At 37.2% G+C, this 12,545-nt stretch overlaps 1 protein-coding gene across 2 annotated transcripts in view; it reads right to left on the reverse strand.

Moving 5' to 3' along the window:
- Nucleotides 1-230: 230 nt before the first annotated feature.
- The window catches only part of PIK3C3 (phosphatidylinositol 3-kinase catalytic subunit type 3), a 66,331-nt gene continuing 54,016 nt past the window's right edge, over nucleotides 231-12,545 (reverse strand). For both annotated transcript variants that reach the window (XM_038123957.1, XM_038123958.1), the window contains 2 exons: nucleotides 4,759-4,884; nucleotides 231-958 (listed from right to left, as the gene is read on the reverse strand). In XM_038123957.1, the coding sequence (XP_037979885.1) occupies nucleotides 944-958; nucleotides 4,759-4,884 (141 nt within the window). In that variant the 3' untranslated portion in view covers nucleotides 231-943. The remainder of the gene's footprint in view (nucleotides 959-4,758; nucleotides 4,885-12,545) is intronic.

Consider the following 12,545-nt stretch of genomic DNA (forward strand, 5'->3'; position numbering starts at 1 on the left):
AGAGAGCCACACATTTATGAAGAGCTAATTACATTATTGATCGTACAAACCAGATTCATTATGAACTCAACATGTGGCATAAAAGTAATTTCATGAGTGGTATTATTCCAGCATCAAGTAAACTGAGAAGTGAAAATCCTTGCAAAAAGACAGTAGTTACAAACTTAATCCTCTAGTGTGCCATGTCTCAGCAAGTAAGATTAAAAAGACAAAACAGAACACCTCAAGACTGCAACAACAAAGGTTTTTATTAGAGTGAAGAATATATAATCACTGTACAGAAAACATTTTGAGTTAAAGCGTGAAATACTGAACTGCTCACAGTGCATTCCCATTGCTGAGCTTGTTAGCAATCATTTAATTGGCTGCCTCCAGCTGGGGTAACTTATCAGCATTTAAAAACACTTTTGTAAGCAGGCAAAAAATGACTGTCCATTCTAAATGATAACACTGCCTAAGGCAGGAAATAAAGGATCATATGAATTACACTTAAAACTTATTCAGGGAACAAAGTGGGTGGGGAGGGATGAAAGAAGATTACCATAGTTTTGTGAGGGGTTTTTCTGCACCGAGAAACTGTAGCTTCCCTGCTTTAGCTTTGTATCTACTTCTATTTTTAAATAAGAAAATATATTAACACGTACAAGAATACACCATTAAATCCAACCTCTTCCAGTTATCTTTGACTTGAGAGGAAGTTGCTTACTTCAACCTTTGAGGCTCCCAAGGATGGTACAAACAATCATCTTCCTTTAAAAAATGGTTGGTTTTAAACCTTTAATGAACAGAGATTCAGAAAGCTTCTCTACCTTCTGAGTTCTCAGTTCTTCACTATTAAATCTGCAGCTTTTGCCTTCCAAAACTGTTTGGTTAAGTCCACAAAGGCTTGAGAAAGTCTCTGTTTTGAGCATTCACTTGTTTCCACCATGAGCAGGCAAAAAGCTTATTTTCTCCAATACTGAAAGAAAAGAAAAAAAACACAAGAGCACAGAGATTACTCAATCTGCTTTACTCTCAAAGAACAAATGCTATGCACAAATTGAACTGTATTTAAAAACATGGTGAAATGTGTAAGGGTAGATGATTTTCACAACCTTTTAAGGAAGAAAGCAGAAGCCAACTCTATATACCTCTTGACAAATTATTGTATCCAATATACACAGTCCTGCTGGTAGACATTCCCTATCTTATTTTGACATCCAGGAGGAAGAAAAACAGAAGCCCTGTGCTGAGGTGCCTGCATTCTCTGATGCAGAAGCACTGGGGTTACAGCCTGGAGATAGTCTAAATCCATGCAACTTCTACACCTGAAACTGAGTTTGCTCCTAAACAGGTATCAGCCAAGCATTAATAAACCCACAAAACTGCACAGTTACAGTTTAGGCGAGACACCTTGTATCCCACAAGCTTTCACTTTCCTAATCACTGCTTACCATTTCAGCCCTGAATGCAACTGACTTGATTTGTAAATTTACAAGAGAAATAAAATGTGAAACTAGACACTTCAATTGTAGATTGTTTCCTTCCTCTGCAGAAATAAATAATGCTGCTAAAATGAAAATGACTCTCCAGGGAAAAATGGCTATCCAGTCTTCATTAGTATCAACTAAAATTAGTATGCACCTTTTCCTCCTCTTGAGAACTATTGTACAACACCATTAGCTTATTCTAAATGCTGAATTTATTTACTTTTGAGACAACTTTTTAAAATACCCATTAAGGAGACAGGCAGTGCATGAAAAGGTCTGTAAAATATCTGATAAAATAATAGATTAGAGACACATTAGAAATTAAACTAAAGGCTTCATAACGCAGCTGTAAACTGAATGCAATTTAGAATATTGTTACAGAAGAACAATACTGAGCTGATTCCAAAACATCCAGACTACTTTATCCGAGAGCTTTACTTAATGCAGAGTGACATATAGAACACTGAAACACCATGGTTACTATAATAACCAGCCTTGTTAAAAAGCTCTTAAGTGCTGCAGTAGACTGCACAGATTCCTCACAGGCCTATTTTGAAGGCAGTAAAAGAATAAATATCTACTGATAAACAGAAAATGGGTTAAACAGCATTTGAAATGAAATATTGTGTGGCATTAGGCCATATCTGCTGTTTACACTTGTGTCATAACACCTGTGTAGAGTTGGGTTTTTTTCCTGACAACTTATAATACTATGAAGAACAAGGCCACTGGCAATTCAATACAGAATTATAGATGAAGGAGCTGAAAGCTTCAATTGGCCATTGAGTAAGATGACCCCTTTACGGCAAATTCACGACCCATTAATTGTTCATTTGTTTAACGATTTGCAGACTCCATGAAGACTACAGCAGCAAATTTTTAAGACTGCCTCAGACAAAAAGGAAGGATAATGATTTTGACTGATGAAGTAATAAATATCGCTAAGAACCATAATATAGAGAATAGACATTAATTACACTTACTTTTCATTGGGTTTTCTGAAGTATTTAAAAAATACATTAATAAACTACAGATTATTAAAACTTGTCAACTGCTGATTAATCTTTGTCTATTCTTTTTGCATCCTCCTCACACTTGCAATCCAGTATCTTTGCAGGAGAAAATTTATTGCAAGTCTGAATTTTTTAGGTGCAAATAAAGACAGAAACTGGAACTCCAAAACTAACATCACACTGAGTCCTGAGATGCCTTTAGCACTTAGAAATCAAGACACTTGTTTTTCATTCTAGGCACCAGATGCCCAAAGCAGAAAGGAAAACTAAAAGCACACAGGTTGCACACTCTGCAGCAGTGCACAAAGATTGCACAGAGCCTCAGGAAAATATCCCTGTGATGAAATTCAGCATGGGCCAGCTGGAGAGGTAAAAACCACAGAATAAGATAACTGTATCAGGCCTACAGTAGTGGCTGTCACATCTGCTTATTTGGTATCCTTAGTGTAATACACCAGTGGGCTTGCATATTAGCACCCAAGAATAGGAATGGAAGATGCAATCAGTGCCTGCTGGAATGTGTATCAGCTTTTTGCTTAGAACATCATTCCTGGGAGCCAGAATCACATAATGGCTTGGTTGGAAGGGACCTTAAAGATCAACTAATCCCAGCCCCTCTGTCATAGCTCCACTAGACCAGGTTGCTCAGAGCCCCAGCCCACAGAAACATGCAATAACATTCTCGGGTACTTTTAAATATTCTGAACAAATCTGTCCTGTGATTTTGAAAGCAGGGTTAAAAACTGAAGAAGGATCAAGCAAAAACAAGCCTGAATGGAAAAAGAAAAGGTCACCCAAATCAAGCCTTTAACACACTTTCACAAATGCAGTAACAATTATCTGGGAGAGTGTGGCAGTCACCTAAGGCCAATGAAGTAAAAAGGCAGGTCTTAAAAAAAAGTGACTGGCAGTATGTAATGAAAAGAAAGGTCTACACACATACTCGACAAACTTAAAACTTCAATCTTGAATATTTCTAATACCTTTTTTTTTTTTTAATGTTATTTGAACCCTAAGGCAGATGCCAGGCATTTTTCACTTTGTCTTATGAAATTACCATCCTCCATCCAAAGTTCAAAGTAATCCATAGTGAATGACAACAAATTTTGCATCATTTCCATATAATTACACTTCCTTCTTTCACATCTCATAAAACATCACCTTAATGAAATATATACATAAATGAAAATTACATTACAAGAAAATAACAGATGCTTTTTAGCAAAATGGATAGCCATAACAATAGTTCTCCTCAGTTCGTAACAGAATTTGACTAGCCTTTTGAAGAAAGAATCAATTAAAAACCAGGATAATGACTGGCTTTTCAGAGCATTTTAATTTTTTTCTCTTAATTCCATTTCTTGTCATGGTCTAATACTCAAGGCAAACAGCGTAACATCATAAATCCCTGATCAACACAAACTAAATGTCAGATAGTTTTAAGAAAAAAAAAAGAATTGGAAATTCAAAGCAGAAATGCTTTTGTAAACACAGTTTTATTAAATATGAGTACCAAGTATTTCATAGTCTTAGTGTGTATTGTAGTAATACAGAACAGAGTATAAGATGTTGGGTTAAACACTTCATTCTTCACAGAGGGTATATTGTAATAAAAGTAACAGAGGCAATAATCTATTGTCAACCCAGATCATCAGCAAGAAGGCTGCTGTAAGGTATTCCTGGAGCCTTCTATTCTCCAGTCTGAACAATCCCAGCTCTCTCAGACTGTCTCCCTAACACAGGTGGTCCAGTCCTCTGGTAACTTTTGAAGTGCTCTGGACCTTCTCCAGCAGGTCCTTGCAGTTCCCAAGCTGGGAGCCCAGGGCTGGGCACAGTGCTCCAGGTGGGTCTCAGCAGAGCAGAGCAGAGCAGAGGAGCAGAATCCCCTCCCTCCTCTGCTGCCCCCGGGGCTCTGGATGCAGCCCAGGACACGTTTGGCTCTATGGGGTGTGAGTGCCATGGCCGGGCCATGTGCAGCCTCTCCCTAGCACCCCCACGGCCTTCTGGGCAGGGCTGCTCTGGGGCTGTTCACTCCCCAGCCTGGATGGGTGTCAGAAGTTGCCTTGTCCCAGATGCAAGACATTGCATGATTGCTACGGTGCTTCACAATATTTTATAGGACCTCTACAAGCTTGTTCTCCAATCCTTAGAACTAAAACAGTTTCATCTTGTAGTAAAATGAACTAAAACATCACACAGTGATGAACCTACCACTCACAACCTCTTGCCTTACTCAGCTACCACACAGATCAGCAGCTGACAAGAAAATACCTCACCTGTGCAAACTTGTGTATCTGCTCCACAACAGCTGCAAAGAGGGCATGGACACTCTCATCAATTAGACTCTGCATATAATGGACAGCTTCTTCATCAGACAGGTCCAAACGAAACTTGTCCTGCACCTGGAATGGGAGCAGAAATGGCTAAAATTAGTTCAATGGTTAAAAACATGCATTATTTTATCAGTGTACACAGAAGCAGACACAGTGATTTTGGCTGTTTAGAGGAGAATCTCTCTCTTACTTCTAAGCTATAGCAGATTTTTGGAAATGTACAATGTTGTTTAAAACACCTATTTAAAATTCTTTAATAAAAAATAATGTTTAAATAAGCTAGAAACAATTCCCTAATTCAAACTAACAATTTCAAAGCTCAAGGTCAAAAAGTCAAGAGAAGCACTTGGAAATCCAAGTTTAAGCAGGACTGAAATGCTATGAGAAGAAGAGGTAACATTCAACATTCTCTAGAGAATGAAATGCCGCTTGAGAAAAAACACACAGCTTCACATATTAAATGCAAATTTGTAAGAGTCTGGATGATCCTAATAATTTCAGAAAGGATGTAACACTTTGTTACTCTAAAACCACTTTCAGGTAACGTTTCTCTTTCAGAAACTCTAAGGCAGTTAAGTAAAGAATACAGAATGGGAGGAAAGTGTGACCAAATCAACTCCATCAAAACTGACCTCTGTATGTAAGAGAGAATTTCATTAACTGTATCCACTGGACATGAACACTTAGTTGGAGACACTGCTACCCCTTACGTGGTTTTTTCTTTTGACAATAACATAGTACCAGTAACACATTCTGCTTAGTACTCACAACTTGTACATGAGTTAAAACCTGAATGCTCTGAATGCACAGTAATTACGCATACAGCAATACCTATATTTTCCAGTTTCCATCTTGGCAATGCCAAGAACATCTATGAAGGGGCAGTAGATGCCTTTCTGTGACTTCCAAGTAATTCTAAGAAAATAGTTTAGAACTGATCCAAATTTCCCTAACACACCAGAGCCCAGCCCTAACTCCACTGAGCCTGGTTTTATCCTCTTCCTCCTAGAAATCTCTTCTGATGAAGATAGATCCTAGCACTGCCTAAGCAATACTATGGCCATCATTTAAAGTACTAGTTACCTTGCAAAGTAGTGCTGGTAACAGTATGTAAATTGTCCAGCAAATTCACATTCGTTGTGGAAGATTTATTACTGCCATGTAGTCATTTGCTTTATTTTCATAAAGATAAATCTCTAACAATTCAAGCTCTTGTGGAGACCATCATATTCAAGTATTTCAGCCTCCTGCATAATGAACTAGGTAAAATGGTATCAAACAATCTCTTTTACCCTATCTTTATGCCAAGTCAGAATGTTTCACATCCTAGGTAAATTGTTTCAATGATTAATTGTCCTGTTTAACAACTGTGACTTATTTGCTATCTGAATTTGTCCAATTTCCATCTCAAACAGTTGAGCTCATTAAAACTTTTTATATTAAAGAGCTGTCAATCAGAAATCTCTCATGTAGGCAAAGAACAAATTATTTAAGTTGTTTCTTAACCTTCTCATGGCTGTGGCTGTAAGACAGAGTCAAGTTTTTCCTGAACATTCTCCATGAATTCACTATTTTTTAGCCATTGACAAAAATGTGAGCCAAATTATTTCCACAGTTTTCATAATAAGGTTGAATTTGTGAGGTGATACTACCTTCATGTCCTAATTTGTATGCACCAAGGATACCATATACTCAACAACCCTCTTTATGACAGCAAAAATACACCAAGATTTCAGTTGAGTGTTAACTGATTTCAGTTTAGTATAACTGTGTGTTCCTTTCAAAGGCAATATATTCCAAAACAGTGCCCTTCAGCACTGTAATAAAAAGCCTTAGCTAGCCAGAACAGTATGGGAAGATTATAGAATTACAGAATCTTTTAGGTTGGAAAAGAGTTCTATAAACATAAAGTTTCTTCATTCAAAATAACTGTTATAACTCTGTTGCTGATATGTTTGAAGTAAGTATAAAGTGAGTTTTTCCTCAACTTCCTCTCAAAAAATGTTTGATCAATATGAAAGAATGGATTAAGCCAAAGAAGTTCAAACTTTCAATTAAGCATGTTATCAGTAAGAGATTCAGCAGATTATTCCAAGAAGTTCTTGTTATGAAGAACTTTCATCTTCATAACAAACAAGAGGAAAAGGAAGTTTATTAACTCCCACATCACAAGTTTTAGACAGTGAATGACGCACACAGTAGAATCCAACAGAATTTAATGGACTACTTGCATACTTGCAATTATGCAAAGGCTTAAATACATCCCCAAATTACAGCAGAGATTTCTTTCAGATCTAGTTTAGTACTCACAGAAAAGGTGATGTTAATGAGAATTCATCAAAATCACTAGCTCTGGTTTCAAAAAAAGGAAAAAATAAAATCACCCTAACACTCTTTCACACAACTTTAGTAATCAAATACTTTGGCAATCTTCTAATTTGTTCACAGACGACCTTCTCAGAATTTTTGCAGTTAGTTATATTAAGATGCAGCTCCATTCTATGGAATGAATGACTAATTAAACCCACCTCCCACAAAACACACTGGGCACACTGATATATGTGCAAAGAAATTCACCCATGGTTAGATCTTGCAATCAGTTTGCAATTAACAGAAGGATCAAATGATGCCCCGTATTGAGTCTTTGCTTGAAAGTTTTTCAGCCCTGCATTAAAACTGATTGGTGAAAGCTAGATGAGATGAAACAAGGCAAAATTACAGTTTACCTCTTGAGCTGCAACAGCAGCAACAAGATTAATACACACTGACTTGTAGCTCCTGTAGGAAAGCAACAGTAATTCTTATTTGAAATTTCTTGAGTTCCAGTGTGGGATGAGTTCTAAAAGCTGACAGTTTCTCACAGATGAGGTCAACAGGAAGAGATTTTTGCATGGTGTTAAAAACAGAGGTGAGTTTGGGGGGGGGGAAATATGGATGAGATATACAATTATCTCATTCTACACATTTATGAATGATGACCACCATGAAGGCATCAAAGATGTCCTACCTGCAGACTTATAGCTCCTGCTTTGATACTTAAATTGAGTGCATTGTTATAGTTCAGGATATGTAAAACAGAGAAAAAAGAAGTTTGATGAATCTAGTTGAACTTTTGCTTTGTTTCCAGAAAATGAAACATTTAACTACATTTGATATACAAATACTCTTTTGAAACACTAAATCTCAAGAGGAGAACTTGAATGTTCCAAGGATGAAGAGGCTGAATAAGTAGGAATAGTCTATCAAGATACTGACATTCAACTTGAAACTAAAGTTGTCCACTTTCTATCCTCCTGAACAGAGGATAGTGTAGTATCAAATCTACAACAAGAGGATTGAAGTTTTTAAGGAAATTCTGTCAGTTACCCTGATACTGCTTATGTGTTTTAAATGACAAAAATTAAAAGGGGAAAAGAATATCAAGGACAGTTCAGAAGAAAATATGGGAGAGTAAGGGTGAGGGCACAAGCATTTAAGTGTAATTTACTTGTGGCTTAACTGCTGCTGATGAAAAACTAAGGGGATCATCCCTTGCAGCAGAATCACACAGAAGATGGGAACTTAGCAAGACAGAAAGTCAGAGAAGGGAAAAAATTATTTTACAGGAACAAAAAGAAAGAAACACTACTTCACAGCATGATTATCCCAAAAATCTAACTCACACGGGAAGAGCACAGCATCTATCAGAATAACAGGCAGTGTTATGTGATTATAAACTCAGACTCTGTTCTTTTCCTTGAAGAGAGAACTAAAATGAGTATTGTTTAGAAGATGACATCAAAGATGTCCTATGAAGCTTATTCCACAGAAAACTTAGAAAACTCACAGTAAGCCCCACAGAGCTGTGTAAAGTAGAAAAAAAAAAAAAGGATGACAAAAAGAAGAGATGAAATATTCAAGAAAACACTAATCAACTTATTTAGAATGGTAATTAAAGATCTGAGAAAATGGGCATGCAAGGGTCTTCATTCAGTTGAATGACTCTCCAAGTTTAAGCTTCTGTCTTTGGCTATTTTGTGTTTGGAAGTGTGATGGGCTTAGGATTGAGAAATCATATGGAAACACTGCTGGGAGTAGTACTACTGTAGGTGAGTGCACTTCCCTGCAGAGTTCCAAGACTTTCACTTGCACTTTCACGTCCTGTTCTCGAAGTCAAGACCGCCCTCTCCCTTCCACCAAAGAGCAGATTTGTATGGACTTATTTTGTCCTCAAATCAGACTTACTGTACAATATGGACGACAGTTACCATATTAAACTCAGGAATGTTTCACTAGCAAGCATCTTCTCACTCGTAAAACATTACCAAAAATGGATTAGGTACTTAACGCTCAAGGTTGAGACAAACTTTGGAAATTCTGTGGAAACTTTCTATAATCTTCAGGGCAGCCCCCAAATCCATATTTCATGGATACTAATAGTTCTGTTTTTCAGAATTACTGATAGTAGTAATATATTTTAAGGTGACAAATAAGATGTGCACATGAGAACCCTTAGTTAATCCTGTTTAGTTTTCAGACAAATTACAAATCAGACTGATTCTCAAGACTGGTGGGTGCTCAATTCTCAAGGCTGGTGGGTGCTTTAGTATTTATTCTTCCAGCAACATTAAGCAACACTGCTTATGTTTTATGCAATTTTATCACACTAGTATGGGATTGCTCATTGCCACTTCAGCTCCTTTTCCAGTGCCTCACAATAGACATTGGATGTAAGCACTACTAAAATGAGACAAAGAACAATTAACAGAAAAAAAAAAAAAAAAGAAAGAAGATTATTTTAAAAAAATTATTTTTACTGTTTTGCCTTGTGATTAATACAGTAGTCAGCATCCAATATTCATAAGGCAGAAATTGGCACTAAGTGCTTGGCTTCATCCTTATCACATTTCATCTTCTTCAGTAAATACTTTCCTGCTATTCCTCTTGCTTACAGTCCAAACAGCTCACACCACAAACCATTCAGATGCTTTATTTGCATGAAAAACTTCATTTGAGAGACTATTCTGACAACAGTCTTTGTTTCCATGGGTTCAATTAGAACAAAACGTGGTTTCTAAATAAGCCCATGTAGGCTTCTTCAATTTTTTTTTTTTTTAATAGAAGATAACAAAGACGTTAGTCAACATCTCTAATTTGAACTTCTGTGAGAAATGGGGTTTCAGCCACTATGGTACTCAAAGATGATACTGTTCCAGCTCAGAATTTCATCATGTTGGCCAAAAACTTACAATCAACTAGAGACTGATATAAAGCAACAAGAGCACAAGAGTATTCTTACACTTGGTTCATGTTTTGGTGTTTACTCCAACTTCTGTATTTTTTCAGTATTTTGAAATTAATTAATATGCATGAAAAATCAACAGCCTAGAAACAAAAAAGCTGGGTGTGCAGCTGCAGTGTCATTACCCAAATGGACAGAGAGATGAATGTCTGCCAAAGCAAAATAAGCTCAGTGGCAATGTGATGCTTTTACAAAGCATAAACCTCCCTGGAGCAGCAGGAAAATACTACTGAAACAAACCGACTCTGATCAAGCAAAAGTGACTTTACTTCTCCTGTAAATTTCCTACTGGCATTAATAAACCTCAGGAAGATTTCCTAGTACCACCTTTTAACAAATACTGCTATTTTTGATATCCACTGCCTAAAAAGGCTTATCGAGCTCCGACTTAGAAAGCTCCTTCCATTTCACTAACTTGGGAATTAACTCTCAATTATCCTTTGGCTGACTAGGGAGCACAGGGGAGGGGGAAAGCAGTGTGAGTTTCATTACAAGCCAGATGGAAAAAAAACCTGAACAACTAGCTCAGGTTTAGAAACAAGGTAGCTGAGAAACTTTCTGTACCTCCAGTCACATCTCTACTTCAGCTTTTATACCTGTAAAATAAAAATAATTTACTTTGACATATTTAATGCTAAAGGAAAGAAACAGGTCCGCTCTCGCTTTCTGCTAGTTTCCAAACAATTAGACTGATAATTTTCTTATCAAGGGGGGTGAGCCCCCATCAGTGTAGGGTGCTGTCAGTATTACAGCCCACAGACAGACAACTTTCTTCTCTTATAATTTCATCCTTTTTTGTGTCTATCCAAAGGTGGTACCAAATGAATGGGGCTACTTTCACAAACAGCAGTTAAGCTCCTGCTTATGGGAGCCAGGTATTTGTGCTTTCGGTGCTCACAATAACCTCGCCTATAACGCAGCATCTTTGCAGCACCTTCTTTAATCAATGGACATCTGAAACAGAGCTCAGTCAATTAGACACTGTCCTTTAATGCCTGCTGAGTCCTTTGTCTGCCAATGAATCATTGGTCCCTGATGATTTCTCATTTAAAGGTCAAATCTGCTATGAAGGACATATAGAAACCATCTGGCTTTCCAGTAGAAAAATAAAAAGCTTTTTTTTGTTAGGAGGTGACAATGCTGAATCCATTAGCTACATCTGAAGAGTGATGGTGCACCTCTTCCTTACGCAAAACTGGCTACATAATTGACTCCAGATTTTAGTCATTACTACTTAGAATTTATAGCACTGGCTAATTTTACAATGCCCAACAATTAGCAATTAGCACTGCAGCTGTGCTGGAAATGGAAAAGCAAGGAGCAATGGCAGGAAAAAAAGTGAGTGTGGTGATATCTTCATTGTATTAATAGTTATGCATTGACAAGTCAATATAATGATTTCAGCCCAGTCTTTTACCTGAAATCTGAGAAATGGAAAAGCATATGTGAAGAGTGGAAAATTTAAAGGCAATTATCTCAGAGGCCAAAGAAAGGGAGACACAAACTGAGGAGAATCCTCTGCTACTTTTCTATTTAATTCCATTTTGTGACATACTTGAGCCAGGTTTTCAGAAAAGCCTAAATCAGAGAGTGGCAGTAGGAGATGGTGTCATGAACCATGAGATGAAGCACACTATACTGACAGCTTTCATTATAAATAGTATGGACAGGACAAAAGGAGATGAAAGAATCAAAAAGACAACTAATTTTAAGCTTTGCAGTTACTTTTTTTTGGTCAAAACTGACAAGCTTTTTACTATAAAACTAAACACCAAGAATCTGAAAAGGATTTCTCTGGGTTTGAGGGTGGAGACAATTTTATGCAGTTGGTAATCCCTGTTTTCCAGGTTTTCCTATGTGGAAAGTAGTGATCAAAACTGGAGTGAGGGAAGTGAGTCATTAAGTACAACAAGCTTTTCTTCCAGCTGGGAAGTCCTAGCCTATTTTTCTATAAATACTTGGTAAACTCACTGAGTGATACTGTGTATACCCACTGTAAGCATTCAGCTGGTTCATAAACCAGTTTTCCATACATTCTTCAAGAATAGTTGTGAAACTTCAAACAGAGCTTTGTTTTCAGGTCAATGCTGACTCACTTTCAGTCCAATTTTAGCTGTGAGAATGCATGATTAGGGTCAGCACTGATTTAATTTCTGAAAACAAATGCTATGCAAAGCCAGTAAGAACGTACTGCCAAATTCTGATGTGCTCTAAATCTGTATATTCAGGTGAAGCCATAAGGAGTTTCTGTTTCTTTTCATGCTAGCATGAAAAAATTATCCTCATTGCCATCTTTCTCTGGTAAGTAAATCAGTTTGGGTAGTTTGCTCTCTTTTGTTCAAGAAGATTGTTAAAGTTCCTTCAGGGAGGACAGGAACAGAGCACCCAGATGTGCTTACACCACCATCCTGTGCTAATAGACCGTGTAAATGAGGTGCAGTCTAATTTT

This window comes from Motacilla alba, chromosome Z, assembly GCF_015832195.1.
Source record: "Motacilla alba alba isolate MOTALB_02 chromosome Z, Motacilla_alba_V1.0_pri, whole genome shotgun sequence".
Lineage (NCBI taxonomy): Eukaryota > Metazoa > Chordata > Aves > Passeriformes > Motacillidae > Motacilla > Motacilla alba.